Source organism: Carcharodon carcharias, chromosome 12, assembly GCF_017639515.1.
Source record: "Carcharodon carcharias isolate sCarCar2 chromosome 12, sCarCar2.pri, whole genome shotgun sequence".
Lineage (NCBI taxonomy): Eukaryota > Metazoa > Chordata > Chondrichthyes > Lamniformes > Lamnidae > Carcharodon > Carcharodon carcharias.
This window is the reverse complement of record NC_054478.1, coordinates 65362011-65382023: the sequence shown is the minus strand read 5'-3', so window position 1 is coordinate 65382023 and position 20013 is coordinate 65362011. Positions and strand designations below refer to the sequence as shown.

The 20013-nt window shown below is 42.3% G+C and overlaps 1 protein-coding gene across 1 annotated transcript in view; it reads right to left on the bottom strand.

Moving 5' to 3' along the window:
• Positions 1 to 296: 296 nt before the first annotated feature.
• pla2r1 (phospholipase A2 receptor 1) overlaps positions 297 to 20013 on the bottom strand; it is a 127968-nt gene continuing 108251 nt past the window's right edge. Inside the window, exons 27-30 of the mRNA XM_041200246.1 lie at positions 12103 to 12225; positions 10796 to 10966; positions 7991 to 8026; positions 297 to 561 (exon numbers count right to left, since the gene is read on the bottom strand). Of these exons, the coding sequence (XP_041056180.1) occupies positions 344 to 561; positions 7991 to 8026; positions 10796 to 10966; positions 12103 to 12225 (548 nt within the window). The 3' untranslated portion in view covers positions 297 to 343. The remainder of the gene's footprint in view (positions 562 to 7990; positions 8027 to 10795; positions 10967 to 12102; positions 12226 to 20013) is intronic.

Here is a 20013-nt window from a genome sequence, read left to right as displayed (position 1 = left end):
CAGCTGCATGGATACCTACATGTCAAGTTATCAAAATTTAGATCACTAGAATACAATGTTCCATTTACAATCCTTAACAATTGAAGCTTTTGTACCATTCATGTAAATATAACAGGCTCTTCAACTAAAGCCTGATGCTTAGACTAGGAAAAATGGAAAAGAATAAAATCCCTAAATTGAATGCACAATGTGCAGAAAACTGTGTCCACATTGTATGACAATGATTTAATCTATGTTTAAATGAGCATTAATCGTTGAATCTTGAGTCAACATTTACATTCATTATTTAAAAACTCAAGTCCAATGAGCCTTTCTTGTACTGTAGGTGTATGAATCCATTTAGTTAATTTCCACCATTCCTTTCAAATGCAGAAATAAGAATATTTCCATCGCAATCAGTACCTTCAGGGGTAGTCTGCCTATAATATGCATTTCCTGAGAATCTGAAAGATTGATTCCTCTTCCACAGATACCACAAACCAACTGCACCCAATACAATGATCACAATTACCACCAATGCTATCACAATTTCAAGTATTGTTGCACTTCCTATTTGGTATCCTGTGGGAAGAAGAGAAACAATGGTTACTGAAAATTTAATTACCTGCATTTTAACAAAAATAAATGGAACTACATAGAAGTAATGGTTTTGGAAAAGAAGATGGAATTGTCTGCTTTCCTGGTGATAAAATGAGTGCAAATAAAACAGGTTGCAAAATCCCAAATGAAGCAAAAGCTGCACATCTCTTAAAAATCTTAAAACATACTACATATTTGTATACATTTGGTAATTATGGTTTTATCTGATGCGTAATATACCTTTAGGGAGAATGCTATTAAGGAAGATTACATGATCTTGGTATCCAATAGGAGAGTAGCATGGGCTACCTCAGTAGTTAGCAATGTAGAGATAGAGTTTGAAGTGATAGCACATGTGTAGTTGCTGCTGAGTACCTTTGTAAATAATCTAGAAATTTCCACCTAACAAGTATCTGCTGATCAACTCTATCAATAGTACCAACTTGGCCACCACTCACAACAAACAGGCGGTGAAGATAAAACAAATTTAGCAGAAGAAATCAAGAGAAAAGAAATTGGCACGGTACCTCGCACAGTAATTGTAAGTAGCATTTCCGCTCAAATCGATGAAGTAATTCTCTCTCAGAATGCCACAATTCAGAAGAATTGATCCTTTCAATCCAGCAACGGATTGGTCTCATTACACTGAATATATCACGTTCTTTTCCCAAGCGAACGAGATTATGGGGGAAAAGAGGCGGATGATTCTCTTATGTACACGTGGGAATAAAACCTATGGCTTGATTCAAAGTTTGGTGTCACCCAGTGCCCCAGATTCAAAGAATTTTGATGAACTGGTGGACCTCCTGAAGGGCCATTATCAGCCAAAGCCCTCAGTAACGATGCAAAGGTGAAGGTTTAAGTTGAGAAATTGAGCCCCAGTGGAGACAGTTACATGCTATGTGGCAAATTTGAAGCAGTTAATGGAACATTATGGGCAGGATTTTCCCCCCGTCAAGGGCAAAGCTGAATGACAGGCGCGTAGAGGCACACTTCTGATCGGCGCCCCTGATCAAGGGTGCGGCGCCATTTTACGTGGGTGGGCTAATTAAGGCCCACCCAGCATGGTGTCTGCACAGAAGCGCTATGCGCTCCATGTGTGGCTGGGGTGGGGGGTGGGAGGAATCCCAAAATCGAGAGTGCACTCTTTCGCGCATGCGCACGAAAGAGTGCACTCATCTCCCTGAGGCTAAGTGCAGCCTCAGGGAGATTGGCTCAAAATGTAAAAAAGCTAAAAATAGAATAATAACATTTCCCTAACATGTCCCCTCATGTGACACTGTCACATGAGTTGGGACATGTCTATAAACTTTACAAAAACTTTATTAAAATTTTAAAAAACCTACATGAAACCTCATCCCGCCCGTGGATGAGGTTTCATGCTTTTTCTAATTCCCACCGGGACTCCTGGCCTGCCCGCCAACCTTAAGGTTGGACGGGCAGGTCCACTAATTAGCTTAATTACTCTGTCAATGGCCTCAATTGGCAATTGACAGGTCGGAGGGCATGCAGCTGATTTTGCTGCGCCCCTGCCTACCGGAAAATTTAAATGGGGCGCAGTGACATCAGGAGTTCCGCCCAATGTCACTGCGCGTCATTTTATATGTCGGTGAGTGGGCCCTGCTCCCTGCTCACCGACGGGGAAATCCTACCCTATGAGTTTGGTGCGGCCCCAAATGACATGCTCAGAGATTTGAGGACACGATTCAGAAGAAATTGTTGTCTGAAGCGAATTTGGATTTCAAGAAGGCGCTAGAGATAGCACTGGCAATGGAAAGCACAGTAAGAGATTCAAAAGCCATACAGGGTGCGCAAAATGGTGCCATCCTCCACATTGGGAGGGATGCTCCAGCCAAAAAGGGAGCGAAAATGCAAGACTCTGCCGAGAAGCAGGAAACAGCCCCCATTAGCTGGAAAATGAGAAAAAATGACATAAGAGTAAAAACAAGGAATAATTTCAATAGAGGTGAAAAGAAGCAGTTTTTAAATGATTGGCAGTTTTAAAAAATGGAATGTTTTTATTGTCATAGAAATAGACATATAATGAGACAGTGTAAGGAAAGAATCAAGCAGACTTTTCAAAAAAGAAAACCCAGTGAGATCTACAATGTAGAAGAGCCTGAAGCAACAAATTCAGATATTTACTCATTGTATAATTTGAAAGTTGGAAAGATAGAAGCAATATATGTAACAGTGAAAGTGAATGGTAGACGTGTTAGAATGGAAGTAGACACAGGAGTTTCCACCACAGTAACTGGCGAACATACCTTCAGATACCTCAGTAATGGTCAACATCAAATAAATTTAGAAGAAACAACTGTCCAAATAAAAACGGGTGAAGACATCTACGCCAAAACATAAGTAGAGTAACTGTCCATTATGGAAGCCAATCGGTAAAGCTCCCAGCATTAGCACTGAGAGGCAGAGGACCAAGCCTCCTAGGGTAAAATTGGCTATGGGAAATCAGCCTTGAGTGGCCACTGAGATTCCAAAAGGAAGCAGGAAGTGTTTCTGCTTTGGAAAAGAAGTGTGTATAGACTCAACAGTCTGAAGAAATGCAGGCTGTCTTAAGCCAAAACAGGGGAGAAAGCAGAAGGAACTCGAAGAGACCATGCTTAAGGACAGAGTTCAAGACAAAGTGAGCCACCTCTGGAAGGAAAAAGAAAACCTACTGAAAGACCTTCATACACTACAAGGTCTAAGACTGTACCTCTGGAAAAGTATGAAGAGAAACAGAAAGAATTCAACACATCTCTGAATAAACTGAAGGATGAGTTGGCAGAGAAGACACAACAATGCTTAATTTTCCAGGAGGCAGCAAACAAACACAAAAAAAGAGATGGAACAGCTGAAGAATCAACTACATGAAGCCAAAGAGGCTTTGGAGGCAAAAGTTGCAGAATTTTCTAAGAAGCAAACAGATGATGAAATGTTGGGAGACTCAACCACTGAGCTCACTCAAGTCGGACTTGCATTTGAGAGTAGTCTGGCCAATATTGAAGATGAAAAGAAGGCCAAAATTAAAGTCAGCACTTGAAAGAAGGTGGCATGTAGAAAGAAGACACAGAAACACAAATAAGGCTTTAATCCTGGCAGCATATATATACTTTCATACATTCACTGGGCAATCAAATCGCGAATGCCAATGCATTTAGTCTTTTGCCTTTACAAGAAAATGATGAGGAAGTCCCAGCTCCACAAGAATTTGTTTTATTATTAAATTTCTTAGATTCATCGCCAGTATGCGCTCAAAAGATCAGAGACTGGACAAGTAGGGACCCAGTCCTATCTCAAGAATGAGAACAAGTGCTTTAAGATTGGTCACAAGAGCCTGTTTTTGACAAAATGAAACCATACTTCAGTAGAAATGTCAGCCAGGGTGGTATCTTATTGTGGGGAGCATGAGTGATAGTACCTCTAAAGGGAAGGGAGCCATTGTTAATTGAACTACACAGCACACATCCAAAAATATCCCAAATGAAGACCATAGCACGCAGTGGCCTGGGGTAGATGGCGAAATAGAAAGTTTGGTGAAGAATTGTGTGCAATGTCAGCAACTGCAAAAGTTACCTTCAACAGCTCCATTACACCCTTGGGAGTGGCCAGGAAGACCATGGGTGCAGTTACACATTGACTATGTGGGATCTTTCATGGAAATAATGGCCAGAATTTTCCCGTTGGTGATTTGGGGACAGGGCCCGCTCACTGACGAGTAACTCCGATGTCATCCTGGTCCATTTAAATTTTTAGGAAGGCGGCCAGACAGCAAAATCAGCTGTCCATCCGCCAACCTGACAATGGTCAATTGAGGCCATTGACAGGATAATTAAGGTCATTAAAGACCCTGCCTATCCAATCTTAAGGCTGGCCGGCAGGCCAGGAGTCCCAGTGGGCTTCTAATAAAACGTGAAACCTCATCCACTGGCGGGATGAGGTTTCATGTTCGTGGTTAAAAACTTTAATAAAGTTTCAGTGCTTCTTATTAACATGTCCCATCTCGTGTGACATTGGCACATGAGGGGGACATGTTAATAATGTTTTTATTTTTATATTTTTAGAGCTTTTTTAACCTGTCACTAATCTCCCTGAGACAGCACTTAGCCTTAATTGGCCTGCCCACTCAAAATGGCAGGGGGCCCTGTTTCGGCGGCGGGGGTCGGCTGCCTGCCCACTGCTGAGCCGGTGGGGCCCACCCACCCACAAAGGGCAAAATTCTGCCCAATGTTTCTGGTCATTGTTGATGCCTATTCAAAATGGATGGACATAAATGAGGTGAAGTCACCAACGTCTTCTGCTACAATCGAGAAGCTACGTTAAAGTTTTGCCATTAACAGACTACCAGAAGTAGTCATTTCTGATAACGGCATTTATGAGTGCTGAGTTTCAGTTGTTTAACAACCTCAATGGTATAACTCATGTAAAAACTTCACCGTATCACTCTTCCTCAAATGGACTGGCCGAAAGGGCAGTTCAAACATTCAAGACATGTATGAAGAAGCTGGAGATTCCTTAGCAACCAAGCCAGCACGCTTTCTTTTCCATTATAGAGCTACCTCTCACACAACAACAGGTGTTACACCTGTGGAGTTATTGATGAAACGTGGCTCTGGACGAGATTGAGTTTAATAATATCGAATTCAGGGGAGGAAGATGGAAATGAGACAAGGAGGTCATAAAACTAAACATGACTGACATAGGCGTGAGAGGAAATTTACCATGGGAGAGATGGTATATGTAAAGAACTTTGGAGAAGGACCAAAGTGGTTACTGGGTGAAATAAGTGCAGTGACTGTACCTCTATCTTACCATGTGGAGGTGGAAGGCTGAGTCATACTGAGACATGTGGATCATCTAAGGAAGAAATCATTCACCAAGAAATGATTCCACCAGTGTTCACGATCAGGTCAGCATTTCCTGTTGAGAGAACTCAACCCAGTACAGATATATTTGATGTTCTTGCAAAAGTGGAAGAGTGCAGATCTACAGATCTGCAGATGCCCACTGAAGCACCTGATGTTCAGGCAACTCTGGAAAAGGAGGTTACCTGTAGAGCTAAGACTCTCTACACGCATAGGGAAACCTCCTGAAAGATTGAATTTGTAAATTACTTACTAGTGTAAATATTTTGCTATCTTGAGAAAACTGTACTCGTAAATATAATATGTATTTCCGAGTAAAGGGGGATGATGTGGTAATTATGGTTTTATGTGATGTGTAATATACCTTTAAGAAGAATGTTATTAAGGAAGATCACATGATCTTAGTATCCAGTAGGAGAGTAGTGTGGGCTACCTCAGTAGTTAGTAATGTAGAGATAGAGTTTGAAGTGAAAGCACATGTTTAGTTGCTGCTGAGTACCTTTGCAAATAAAGTAGAAGTTTCCACCTAAGAAGTGTCTGCTGATCAACTCCATCAATAGTACCAACTCGGCCACCGCTCACAACAAACTGGTGACGAGGATCCATGGGATCCAACAATACACAAATTTAGGGTGTGGACTGTGATGTAATGGGTTAATAAATAGTTATGGTAGTGAGTGATGTAGACCATGAGGTAAGAGTGACATCAGCAATCATGTGCTGGAGACTCTGTGCAGCAGAAGAAGCAGGCAGCATAAGTGTGACTACTTAGTAGCTCATCATGTTACAGAGTGTACATAGTGTAAATAAACCAGTTTAAAGTAACTATCTGAGTCAGACTACAGTCTCTCTAGATAAAATAGTCCACACCACCAGTATATGAAACATGGACCGTCCTAATAGGAACTATGGTGAGAGCAGAATCCATAATAACTTTTAAGAGAAACATTGATACATATTTGAAACATATTTTCAAGGATCAGAGAAAAGGCAGAGTATGGGACTAAATAGATGTTTTTTTTCAAAGATCCAACACAATCCTGATTGGTCAAATGGTCATCTTCTATTACTTAGATAAAATTCTGGGTTTGACATCGACAAAACCTCATTTTTCTTCTTAGAAATTATTGATTCGATTATTATATATTCAAATCAAAAATAGTCATTTTCTTTTTGCCAATCTCACTGGCAGCCATAAACATATCAAAAAAGTTAATTCAGAATAATCATTCACAACAACAACCTAGATTTATGTAGAGCCTTTAATGTAATAAAACCTCTTGAGGTGCTTCACAGAAACATTATAAAATAAAGTATATCACTGAGCCACATATAGAGATTTATGAGGTCAGATGACCAAAAACTTGATCAAAGAGTCACTGGAAATAACAGAGCCTAAAGTTTATGACTTACATTGTTTTCTTCAGATTTCACAATTAAGCAATTTGCAGTATATAAATGTATGTTTCCCTTACTAGTGACAAATCTTTTTCAATAATGATTGCTTTGTAGTTGTAAAGTAAACAATAGAAAGTATGGGCTATTCAGTCACTGTCCACCTAACTGTTTTCATCTTTTTGATTGTCATTCTGAAGTACAAAAATATAATCACATTTGTGTAATAACATCAGCTCAAACACTCCTTAAATTCATCCTCCGTTTGTTTTTCAAATCAGTTGGAAAAACAGAGGCAACTGTTAAACAAATTAAGATATAACTTTTTCATTAAACAAAGGTTGGGATTTTCCAGCCCCACCTGCCACTGGGATCTTCCAGTCTCGCCAATAGTCAATGAACTTTTGGCTGGCCAGCCACATCACCCGCAGTAGGTCCTGCCATAGTGGGGCCGGAAAATCCCGGCCAAAGTCAATAAATTGAGACTGCTTTTGAATTTGAATGTGTGAACAAAAGATAGTCATTAGCACGGAGATTCTCTCCTTTTGAAAACTCTCATTAATTCTGTAGTTATAAAAACACTCAATGTTGCCATTACCGGAATAGTTATTGAAATTTCCTCTCTAGTGTTTCTTCAAGTAACTTGGAAAAACTGATGATATTAAGATAACTTTATACTTGAAATGTGACATACATGCGATAGACAGGGCATGCACATATTTGAAAATTATTCTTCATGATGTCCTGTGGCAGTCCTTATGGTGAAGGGGGGGACAATTATTTTATCATATTTGGTGTGTTACATCTTACAATTCAATATATTATCAGGGTTGCTGATCTGATGAGAATGAGTGAACCCGAATCATGCTTTATTTACATCATATTCTAGGATCTTTGTTTTTCTCGAACAGTAATGAAGCATGTGTGATTTTATAACTGTTATTGTTAACTTCAACTAGTAAAATTCTGTCAGCAACTTTTAAATCCCTTGGAAAGTGGGCAGCAGACTTAGGTAAACAATCAGTGCTGGTTTTAATCAGAAAGATCTCCTAAAGTTGACAATCTTGCAAAGGCTTGAGCCGTTTTATCTGGCTTCCTTAATGTAAAACACATTTTGTTTTTACTCTGCCTGGAGAACACATTTGTAGGCAACTTACCATGCAGTTTTGGGATGTAGGTATTTCCACTCAAGTCTGAAATGGTAATATAAACAAGTCATACAGAAATTATTGAGCATTTTTTTAATAAAGTATCTCAAATATTGAGATATCAAACATTAAGAACGATTAGGCTACATTTTCTAGTGGACAATGGGACACTGACATTGGGCCTATTTGAAGGTCCTGAACCCACCCACCCTGCTACCTTCTGGGCAGTAGCCACCTAATTAAAGATGGCAGACAGGTTCCTGAGGCTGAGGGCCCAAAAGTCCCGTAGATATGTCAAGCCAGCAGCTCCACTGGGAGAGATGGCACTGCCAAGGCAAGCAAGGAGTGAAGGGCCCCTCAATATGGTGGTGCCCTTGGGTGCCTGCAGAGGAGTCATTGAGTAAAGAAGCCCAAAGCCTGTAGGACTATCAGAAGCCTCTCCACAGGAATAAAGATGACCCCGGCTGCAGTCTTTGATCCCTGTGGCCTCAAATTAGGGGCATGGGGCCTTTGACTCTGTTGACCATTTGGTCTGCTGCTGGGAGGCCACTTTGATTGAAATGAAAGCCACTGTACTTGGTGGGGGAGGGATCACTCTGACAGCAGAAAAATACTGGTGCCTTTGCAAAAGTGGCTCCCATCTGAAGTCTTAGTTGCCCAAATTGGCTGCCCGCTCTGTGGAGTTTGCAGCCAACCATGATCCCAGCTTGCCCCTGGGAAAGTTCCCCAGAAGCAGAAAAGGAATCAGGGAGCCACCCTGCTGCTGCTTCTCCCTAAGTTCATGGCCTTCCCACCTCCAACCCCACCTTCACAGGCCAGGAAAATTCAGTCCATTAAGATAACCAATGGGGAAAATAGGATCCTTGTTGTGCCAAATTCTTCAGCAATTATCAAAAAACAAATCACACTTAACTCCCAGAATGCATAGACTGATGGTTGTACATAACTGAAAATTGCATGCATTATATTATTTTGCCCAGACATTGACTCTTGATGCTAACACAACGAGGCAGATGATACAAATTAAGGGAACAGGTATTCTTATGCCATCTAGTTCTGTAATACACATTTGAAATCTACAAGATATGGAACAGCAAGCATACATAATGAATTCCCATTTAAAAATAAATATACTAGCCTCAGAAATCATTGGCTTGGAGGACAGAAAGCTAATATAGTGGTAGCTGAGGGACAGGAATGAATAATCGAATTGTTTCTCCTCCATTATTGTTCTGAAGACAAATTTTGATGGGAAGCATTATTTCTGTTTTATACCTTCCATTTTGAATTTATATTTTGGAATGGGATTGGTAGGATGCTGTGCAACCATGGAAGTTCAGTTAGTTCTGCTTGCTGTACAGATAACTGTTTAAGAACACCTCCACAAAGCAGTGGACCTACAGTACAAGTTGGGCTCATGACATGGATTTCAAAGGCCACGGCTGTCGATTGGAGGCAGAGAGATCAGTGACTGAGAATTTTTGAAGACGTTTGGGGAATTTCAGATTCCCCAAGAAAAGGAATAAATGCAGTCTTATACTTTCAGCCAGAAAGATCTGAATCTCCTCTGCTGACATAGCGGTAAACGCTGCCCAGAAATCCCAATAGGTCCACAGGATAGGCACTTCAAATGGCACAATAAATGGCATGGGCAGCTGACCCTAATATTCAGATTATCCTAATCTTGGACAAGTTGATGTGAGAGCAAACAGGTGTAGAACTCTGGCAGTACAGAATTAGAACTACAATTCCTGAATGGCAGCAATCAAAAGGGTGGTATGAGAATGGGCGGCAGACTGGTTCCACCTTAAAGTAAGTATATCTTAAAATCTTGGCTGTAGCATGATTTACCTGAATGTATCTGGCGCCAGCTGCCTTAGGGCAAACCAGTGATGCAATGGGGGCCTTAGGCTTTAGATCCTTTAGTTGCAGGGATAAAAGGTCTAATTCCTTTTTCAGGTGTGGGTGCTGCACGCTGATTTTTTAGACGCTGAGCCATGATCAATGCAATCAAGCTGTCAAAATTTGTGAGATTGATGGTGATTGGGAAATGTTTCCTGTAACTAATATACCAGGTTGGATCTAAAACAGTTGGTAATGCTAGTATACAAACTTTTTCCAGAACTTGCTCTCTCTTATAGATTGGCATTGTGTGACATAAGAAAATTAACTGAGCTTCCAACTCAATGATCATGTGCTTGCTGTCTGCCTTACAGGAGGTTTTGAAGGATGATTAGCACTTGGAAAACAGGCCTTGGCTGAATTTAGAGACCTCAGTTTTTTCAATCAGGTGATGTGTTTTGTAGATCATTCCTTTATATTTCACTTATTTTTCTCTCTCACTAATTTTCTTCTCTTGACTCCTTGTTGGGGTACAGATTCACAGGTCATGATCTCGCTTTAAGCAGCTATTATTTGTGTGTAAGTCTCAACAGTCATTCTGGAGGCGAGATTAACAGTGGGAATCAAATCCTGTCTTTATGCAAACATCCAATGAGCAAAGGGAAGCAGGAATTCTGGCTGATTTTCCTTATAGCTGGAAAGATCAAGGCTAGTTGCTGTCCAGGCTCAGCAAAGCCTGGGGACTGAACCTGACATGTTCTTTGTCTGCATGATTCAGTTATTCACGGAGTACATTTCCACAATTGCCAAAAGCCCTCATTAATTTATTTTGTATATCAAGATACATCAGGTTACACTTCTGACCATTTTAACTTACTAAAACACTAAAGTAAAATTCATGTTTGTTAACGAAACTAGTGCTTTATTAGTTTTAATATTTCAGTTCTATCCTTGAAGACTTTTGCTCCATACCTGTTTGGCAAACAGCTCCAAGACCCTCAGCACAATCAGTCATAAACCATGCACCGTCAGAGGACTTCATTGCAGCACAAAAACCAACAGTAAAATTATTTGCATCAGGTTCTTCTGCACCCCAGTTTGAGTAAGTTACTGGGGTTCCATCAAACCATTTGAATGCATTATCTGCAATGTAACATAATGAAGATAACTATAACAAAGCATATTCAGTGCCACATTCCAGCAAAACTGTATACACAAATACAGCTGTTCCACACATATTAACACTGTTCCCCACAGCTATTCAATGAATCAGACAACTTCCTGTGATGACTACAGCTTAATAAATCACATCAGCACTGCTCATGGTTTGCAAGCGGCAGTATTGTTTGCTGCAAGCACTTTCCTGAGGTACATTTGTTGTTCCCTCCTCTAAAATGAAATGGCTAACAATAAATGGAATTAATCCACTAAGAGTTTGGCATGTTCAGCCATGATTTATGCAACCTAGCTGTCAAAAACATTGTGTGATTGAGAAATGTTTTCTGTAACTAATACACAAGGTTGGATCTAAAACAGTTGGTAATGCTAGCATACAAACATTTTTCAGAACTTGCTGTAGATTGGCATGTGACATAAGAAAATTAACTGAAGCCAATGCCCAAAAAGGGTCTAAAAACCATACATGATTTAAGAAGGGAACGTTATACAAATTTCTTCCGAAAACCTGCTAAAGGGATAAGAATCTTTCAGGTGCCTATGGTTGTATTATTTATCTTAGTCAAATTAGGGCTGATCCTTCAATCAGATGACTTGGGGAGGAGCAACAGTTGCAAAATGCACTGCTTTGGAAATTGTGGGCTTGCAGTGCTTGATTTCCTACTTATTAATTTAAATGGACTGAAAGTCAGGGGCTGCAAGCTCACAATTCCCTGACCACAACTTCCTGCACACCACTGCTTAATTGAAGGGGCCACCTAGGAACCAGCCCAGCTATGTGTAGAGCAAATGAACATTTTTTTTGTTTTAATTGACAAATACACATTAGGCAAATATAAAATTAACACACAGATAAATATAATTGTTTACTTGATTTGCTTGGAAATCTGTAAAAGGCACAATATTATTTTATCTATTTAGCATCTCATTGTAACTGTGTATGCTGACTACCTACTATAGATCTTGAAAAAGGTACGAAATGCTATAACTTTTTCAAGAATTTAAGATGAAATGGTTAGTTTCTTTGATACAAGGCAGTACTTATAATAAAAAGTACTCTATCCTGAACTTTACTTCATTAAGTATGCTTTGTCATTACTTACCAGCTACATCAAATACGATGCCCAACCAAATCTCATCTACAATGTGGCTGTATGTTTTGACTTGTTCATAAACAAAGTTGTTTTCCTCTTCGTTTTTAATGTGCAAAATAAAAGATTTTGTAGCTGTAAGATGCAGAAGGTCAGAGTAAGTTTCCATGAATGCAAAAACCACCCTCCTACTTGTCTTTCTGTTTGCTAAGTGTGTGTTGAACTTACTAAATGAGTTACTTCTTTTAGGAAATACCAATACTTAAGACTGTTTATGACACAGAAAAAATTTGAACTTACTTTGTGGTTGAAAGATTAGAAAATATAAAATCAAGGGACCTGACTTTCTTGCATTCACTGATCTTTACAAGAAAGTAGGCATGAGTAATGAATGGTGGAATGTCAGGAGAAATGACAACTGATGATTCTCTCATGCTTAACATTGCTGTCAATATTCCTATCACTGCCTAAAAAGAGTAAATAGAGGTCTGGCGAAAAGGGAGTCAAAAGGCCAACTTGTTATGAAATACATCAAATGTTATTAATGGTAAACTAAAGTATTCCACAATTGCATAAATGCTCGAAGAGTAAGTGTTTTCATCCAGGCCAGATATTGAGTTAGAATGATTAAAGAAAAACATTTCAAATGTCATCACAGCAGTGAGAGAAGCGAATAGCAACAAGTAGCTTTTATTCCTGGCCATAGCTCAAAGCACACTGACAAATATATCACAATGGAACAAGAAAGAAATGTAGAGAGAGGTCCTAAAAGCCCAAGTTGAGCAAGGCAACTTGCAGAGAGTCTACCACAGCAGGGGCAGCTTTTTGAGCTTGGTGAAGAAACACTATATATGGAGAATCCGATTCATTCAAACAAGTTCTGACTAAGAAGTTTCCCTTGGTTCACAATGATCTCTAGAGACAAGTAGGTTTCTTTAATGCTTTACTAGTGACAGTAAATTTTGCTCAAAATTAGGTCCTGGCTTCAGTGAAAATGAGATGCCATAGATGAGAGCATAGATGGTTCTGGGAAGAGATCCCCGAATTAACCAGCACTGGAAGGAAGATATAGGGTATCTGAGAATTGGGAGGAAAACCATGTCATATAGGGAGTACTCCTAGAGGGTGTCAAATTTGAGTGTTGGGAGTAATGTCTCAGAGATCTGGAATAGTGGCGGAGTTTAAGAGGAAAAGCAAGCCTGTCAGCCTTGGGGAATGGGGATCTATGGTGTTCGAGTACTGTATGGAGTGAAAGGTACTGGTTCTGGGTCGCAGGGAATTGGGGAGCAAGTTCAAACTTCTGGAAGGACTAAGAAAAGGTGATATGGAGGTTTTGGGGTATTTTGGGGGGAGCAAAGCAGGAAAATGTAGGCTGCCAACCTTCACTGTCTGGCTCCTGGTGCCAGCCTCACTACACCCATGTCCCCAGAAAAGAGGTTTTAAGGTACCTGGTAAGCTGATTTTCATAGCACCAAGCTGAGAGTTGGCTTTTAACTTTTTTAAAAACACTTATCCTGGTTATATTAGCTGTCAGCTTGGAAACCTGGGAATTGGGCCCCACTTGGGCAATATTGATTCTTGGTCCATAAAAACAAAAAAACTGCGGATGCTGGAAATCCAAAACAAAAACAAAAACAGAATTACCTGGAAAAACTCAGCAGGTCTGGCAGCATCGGCGGAGAAGAAAAGAGTTGACGTTTCGAGTCCTCATGACCCTTCGACAGAACTTGAGTTCGAGTCCAAGAAAAGATTCTTGGTCCTGCTGATTTCCCACATCCACCGCCAATTGTCTTTGATGTTTAGTAATAGGCAGGTTCAGGTTTGCTAAGGATTAGTTGTAGCCTTTGATTATTGCTGCTTCTCCTCGGAGAGGAACAACAACATATGCAAATGTACAGGAAGCCAGACTGTGTTGTTTTCAGCACCCTATTGATGATTCCCACTGTGCCATGATTTGTATAAGCACTTCCTGCCCATACTAGTGCAAAATACTTTGCTATTGAGAAAACAAGGTGGGTGGATGGGTGCAATAACCAACTGGTCCCAGTGAATTTGTGGATTAAGTAGATCCTAGTCCTTATCTTGGCTGCAGTTAACATTGTGTGACTATGATTCAGAGCTATTCCAAGATTATTTGCAAAGTCCCCTTGCCAGGATCACAGATTGGAGCACTTAGGTACTTCTTTTCACGCTGGTTCTTCAAATGACATGCAGAAAAAAAACATTTTCTGAATATTTGTACAAAGCTGCCATAGCTTCTAATAGTCCTTAAGTATTTTCAATTCTTTTCCAAGCCTTCATTCCATTTGAGCAAGAGTCCTTGCTTGGATGCCTATTGCAAAGTCATCTGGGCTATTCAAATTTCCTCAGGGGGATGCCTCAGCTCCTGACCTCATTACAGCCTTGGTTCAAACATGGACAAAAGAGCTGAACTCCGAGGTGAGGCGAGAGTGACTGCCCTTGACATCAAGGCAGCGTTTGACTGAGTGTGACATCAAGGAGCCCTAGCAAAACTTGAGTCAATGGGAATCTGGGGGAAAAATCTCCGCTGGTTGGAGTCATACCTAACACAAAGGAAGATGGTTGTGGTTGTTGGAGGTCAGTCATCTCAGCTCCAGGACATCACTGCAGGAGTTCCTCAGGGTAGTGTCCTTGACCCAACCATCTTCAGCTGCTTTATCAATGACCTTCCTTCCATCATAAGGTCAGAAGTGGGAATGTTCGCTGATGATTGCACAATGTTCAGCACCATTCACGATTCTTCAGATACTGAAGCAATCCATGTCCAAATGCTGCAAGACTGACACAATATACAGGCTTGGGCTGGCAAGCAGCAAGTAACATTTGCACTACACACGTGCCAGGCAATGACCACCTCCAACAAGAGAGAATCCAACCATCATCCCTTGATGTTCAATGGCATTGCCATCACTGAATCCCTCACCATCAACATCCCGGGGGTTACCATTAATCAGAAACTGAACTGGACTAGCCATATAAATACTGTAGCTACAAGAGCAGGTCAGAGGCTAGGAATCGTGCGACGAGCAACTCTCCTCCTCACTCCCCAAAGCCTGTCCATCATCTACAAGGCACAAGTCAAGAGTGTGATGGAATACTTCCCACTTGCTTGGATGAGCGCAGCACCCACAACACTCAAGAAGTTTGACATCGTCCAGGACAAAGCAGCTAGATTGGCCTCACATCTACAAACATTCACTCCCTCCATCACTGGCGCACAGTAGCAGCAGTGTGTACCATCTACAAGGTGCACTACAGGGATTCACCGAGGCTCCTTCAACAGCACCTTCCAAACCCATGACCACTACCACCTAGAAGGGCAAGAGCAGCAAGTAGATGGGAACACCACCACCTGGTAGTTCCCCTCCAAGTCACTCACCATCCTGACTTAGAAATATTGCCATTCCTTCACTGTCGCTTGGTCAAAGTCCTGGAACTCCCTTCCTAACAGCACTGTGGGTGTACCTGTACTACATGGACTGCAGCAGTTCAAGAAGGCAGCTCACCAGCACCTCCTCAAGGACAACTAGGGATGGGCAATAAATGCTGGCCCAGCCAGTGAAGCCCACATCCTGTGAATGAAAAAGGAAAATGACAAGATTGAGCCAGTATAGCCGAGGACTGTTGATCAGCATCATGAGATGAACTGGGAACTTGTGGTTGGTGACCATGGCTGCTCGCAAGTGCAATGTTGGCTTGCAGGCTACCATACTAGATATTCTCAGCAGTAGACCATCCCTCCATACACATCATAGACTACAGACAGGGCACGAAAAGCACTGCTGTTTTGAGCCTTCACTATTAAAAAGTTTCAGTGTGGGCTGAATGTGCAATTAGCTGATCACAGATGTTCTGTCCAGGTTTCAATTCACATTGCTGCTGAGTGCTGCAATCCTGAAAGAGTGGGTCATTGGGGTAATATCTTTTCCAGAAGCTTGTACACAGGAAGAGGTGAAAAAATTAATTCCTTTCATTCCCCAAAGCTTGGAAAGTGTTTCCCAGCAGTGATCTGGGGAAACCTGGATATTTTAAAATAGATCATACTGAGTGTGTATACCTGAGATGCTAAGGCTGGGTTTGCTCAGTGCTTGTTTCTGTTAATGAAGGTGTAGCAGCCTTGGGAAGTGACATTGAAGAGGAAGCAGATAGTTTCAGGCCCGATTTTATGAGCTCTAATCCTTTAGACTAAGTTGGGAAGTTTAAAAGGTAAATATTGTGCAGAACAAGCTTAGAGGATTCAATTAGGAGGTAAGTAAACAGGGAAGTTGAATTGTGGGAAAATAAAATGATCGGCACTCATTATTGAATAGCCTTGGCAATCAGGGTAAGAGAAGTCTGGTTGGATTATGGTACGGAGGTTGATTCAGATTGCAGTGGATGGCCATTGCAGAAATTTAGTCAGGTTGAAATTGCATCAAGAGAAAATTGATTTGTAAGTGGGAGAAGAGAGGCAGCAGTGAGGCAAACAGCATGGAAGATTTAGAGAGAAAGTCCAACCTTTGTCTCCAAAATGTACTTTACTATTTAGGAATTAATTGAACAACAGTGGAATCTTAGAGTGGAAATTTTTCAGTCCTGACATTGGTGAGTTTCGTGGTGAATGGAAGCAAAAATTTGGAGAGAGGCCAAAAATCAGATTCCTACTGGCAGGAAATCAGTTTGGAATTTTCCCCTCAACACTTTAACGGCAGGTCAATGGCAGGTCAGGTTTACTCACAATCCATGTTGGGAATGCCATTTGCATGTATTACCATGTCATGAATGCTCATTAAAAACACTACTTGCTGGAATCATGTTCCTGCTCCCAATCTTGTGCCGGGCCAGCGGGAAATTAGACTGGTCTAAATATCATATAGAAATAAGTGGCATGCAGCTGTATGCCCGCACTTCATTCGTGACTTCGAGGTGAGTGCAACATTCAAAGCCTACCTGTAACAGCGCTGCTCCAGTTTCTTAGCAATGGCAGTGTAATGCCACACAGGCTGGGGTGTAGGGTTGGTTTGCTCACCTTGGGTGCTTGCATACTCTGGGAGGACACTACTGTGCAGCAGCTCTCAGACAAGGCTGCACCCTGAAACAGAGGCCATCATTGTGTCCAGGAAGTGGGGCGGGGGAGAGGATGACGGAGACATGGGGGTCAATGGGGCATGGTGGAGGTGGAAGGTGTGGGGGGAGGAACAATGGCAGGCAGAGGGGAGACCAAAGGTGGGGAGTCTGGAGCCCGACAGAGAAGACTGGAACACAGACACAGAAGGGTGGATGGGAACCGAACTGTATGAATGGGAAGGGATGCACACAAGTTCCAGAATAGGAGATTGTTGGGATTTGTGTTAGGCTGGCACAAGAGGGATGAGTTGTAGGGAAAGGGAGACTGTGTTGTGATCAGTCATGAGGGAACAGGAGAGCTCACTGAAAGACAGTCATAGTCCCTGGTCTGGGGCCATGAGGTCAGAGTGAGAGACTAAAGGCCGTCCTGGTGCTTTGTACACCTCATAGTTAGGGTGAGATATTAAAGGCAGTCCTGGGGTTTTGCAGGCCATGCTACAGGGTTATGCATGGCACACACATCGTACTCCTGCTTCAGGGAGAGGCAAGGCCCATGTGCTCAAGTGGGATAAGGCACAGCTTGGTGTGTTCATCGTTTTTCAGTCAGCGGCGATGGGCTTGTCTGGCTCGCTACTGGGCTGCAGATGGAATGGTCATGGTTAGGGGAGGCATCTGCAGCCCGTAAATAGGGAAATGTAATAAAGTTTGGGGGAGGTACTCGAAGCTCTCCTGGGAGGGCCTCTCCTGTGTGTGTGACCGTGCATACAGCTTCAGAATGGAGAGCTGAGGGGTTCACATCAGGCTTGGGGGCATCAACAGGGTTCAGGGGGGAGAGGTGGATCATCCACCACAATGACAATGGGTTCCAGGATTACTGGGGGAGGCTGGAGAATTACTGGAGGGAGATCTACCTGCACATAGTGAGGTTTCAGGAACGTTAGAGGGACCTGAACACTGACAGGGGGAGGGTCAAAGCTGGTATCAAAATAAAAGTGCAGCATCACCATCTTGAAACCCCAAAGTTATTGCGCAATTTAAAATCAAAACTGGAAATTAATTTGCACTGGGGAGGGGTGGGGGGGAGGGGGGGAGGCAGTGTGGGAGGAGTCATTGGCTGGACCAAGGGGCCCTTTCAGGGGCACCCTCAAACTTCTTAGAGTCACAACGCTGAAACAGTCAGAACTGAGAGAAAAGAGGGAGACTTCCTCATTGAGAAAGTTTCATTGGAATCCATTGCCTTTTGGTGCGCTTTAACGAGAGACTGCAGGAGTTCATGGCTTTACAATACAGTTGCCCCATTTGAGTAACAGAGATCTGAAGGATTGGAAAATACAGGCAACCGTAAATGAAGCACAGCTGCTGCATATCTGCCAGATTATCAATGAAAGCCTCTAATGTTCTTTCTCCAGTTGGTATGGATAATGGGCTAAAGGGCATCCAGTCATTGCTGAAGCACAAGTTGAGCTTAATCAGAATACCAGATCAAAGATTGCAGGACTGCCTTTGGTAAGGTGGCACATTTCATGAACGTGTCCAAACCTCTTCCAACTTTTATGGGATTGAGATGTTAAGTATCAGGGTTGGCATCTTGGTCACCTTGTTTGCACCTCAGCTACAAAGCTCTATCAGCGAAAAGCTAGTAGCGCAGATGCAGCTCTAGGGCATGACAGTGGCTTTCGATTTGCGAGTGGGAGGTCTACCACATTTGCCCATTATTCATTAATCTGTTGCATCTATCAGTCTACAGTGAAAAGGAGGATTGAATAATGGAGCCTGCATTCAATGCTGTCTTCTTGATGGCAATGATCTTATTAAGGAGAGGAAGGGCCCTGCGCCGCCTAGCCCAGCTTCAAGAGGAGGCCTGGCTTGAGGTCAATGGTCCAAGGAGCCCCAGCAAGAATCAGAGGATTAGGAGGTTAAACCCAAGGCAGCAACTCGCACGACCAAGGGTCTACCGAAGATGCTGTTCCTATCTGGGGATGAACAAAACACAATGCAGCACATGTCTGCGCTTGTCAAGAGATGTGGTGATTCATACCTGCCACATTCTGCAGGAGGATCTAACACCCCATGGACTGGGAGGACATCCCTTGCCAGTGCCCCTGAAGGTCACCACCGCACTCAATTTTTTTGCCTGCGGATAGTTCCAGGGATCCACAGAGGACCTATGCACCATTGCACAGTCCTCAGCACATAAATGTATCAAGGAGGTGACAGATGCCCTCTACAGTAAGGCTGATCATTATGTGAGCTTCATACTCAATGAAGCTAGCCAGGCTGCTAGACTTCTGGAGTTTGGAGCTATTTCAGGCTTCTTTGGAGTACAGGGTGCAATCGGTTTCCCACATGTGGCTTTGAGAGCTCATGGCACCAGCCCCTGATGTTCATTAACAGGAAAGGGTTCCACTCCCTGAACATTCAACTGGTGTGTGATTGTCAGAATCACATCATGTACATTTGTATCAGGTACACTGGAAGTCACCATGATTCATACATCCTGAGTCTCTCCCAGCTGCCTAACATTTTTGAAGCGCCTCAGCAATTACAGGGTTAGTTGCTTGGGATAAGGGACGGATGCTCAAACGGTGGCTCATGACACCCTTGCATCATCTTCAGAGTGCTTCGGAGAAGAGATACAATGCGGCGCATAGCTCGACACGATGCATCATTGAGCAGATCATTGAAGATGCACTACTAATGTTGGAACTCTGCAGTGCTCTCCAGAGAGGGTGTCCTGCATAATCGTGGCCTGTTGCGCCCTTCAAAACCTGGCACTTCAAAGGGGAATCCTTTGCCAGAGGGAGACATGGAGGAGGCTGAGAGCACCTCGGACAATGAAAAGTTGGCACAATAGCA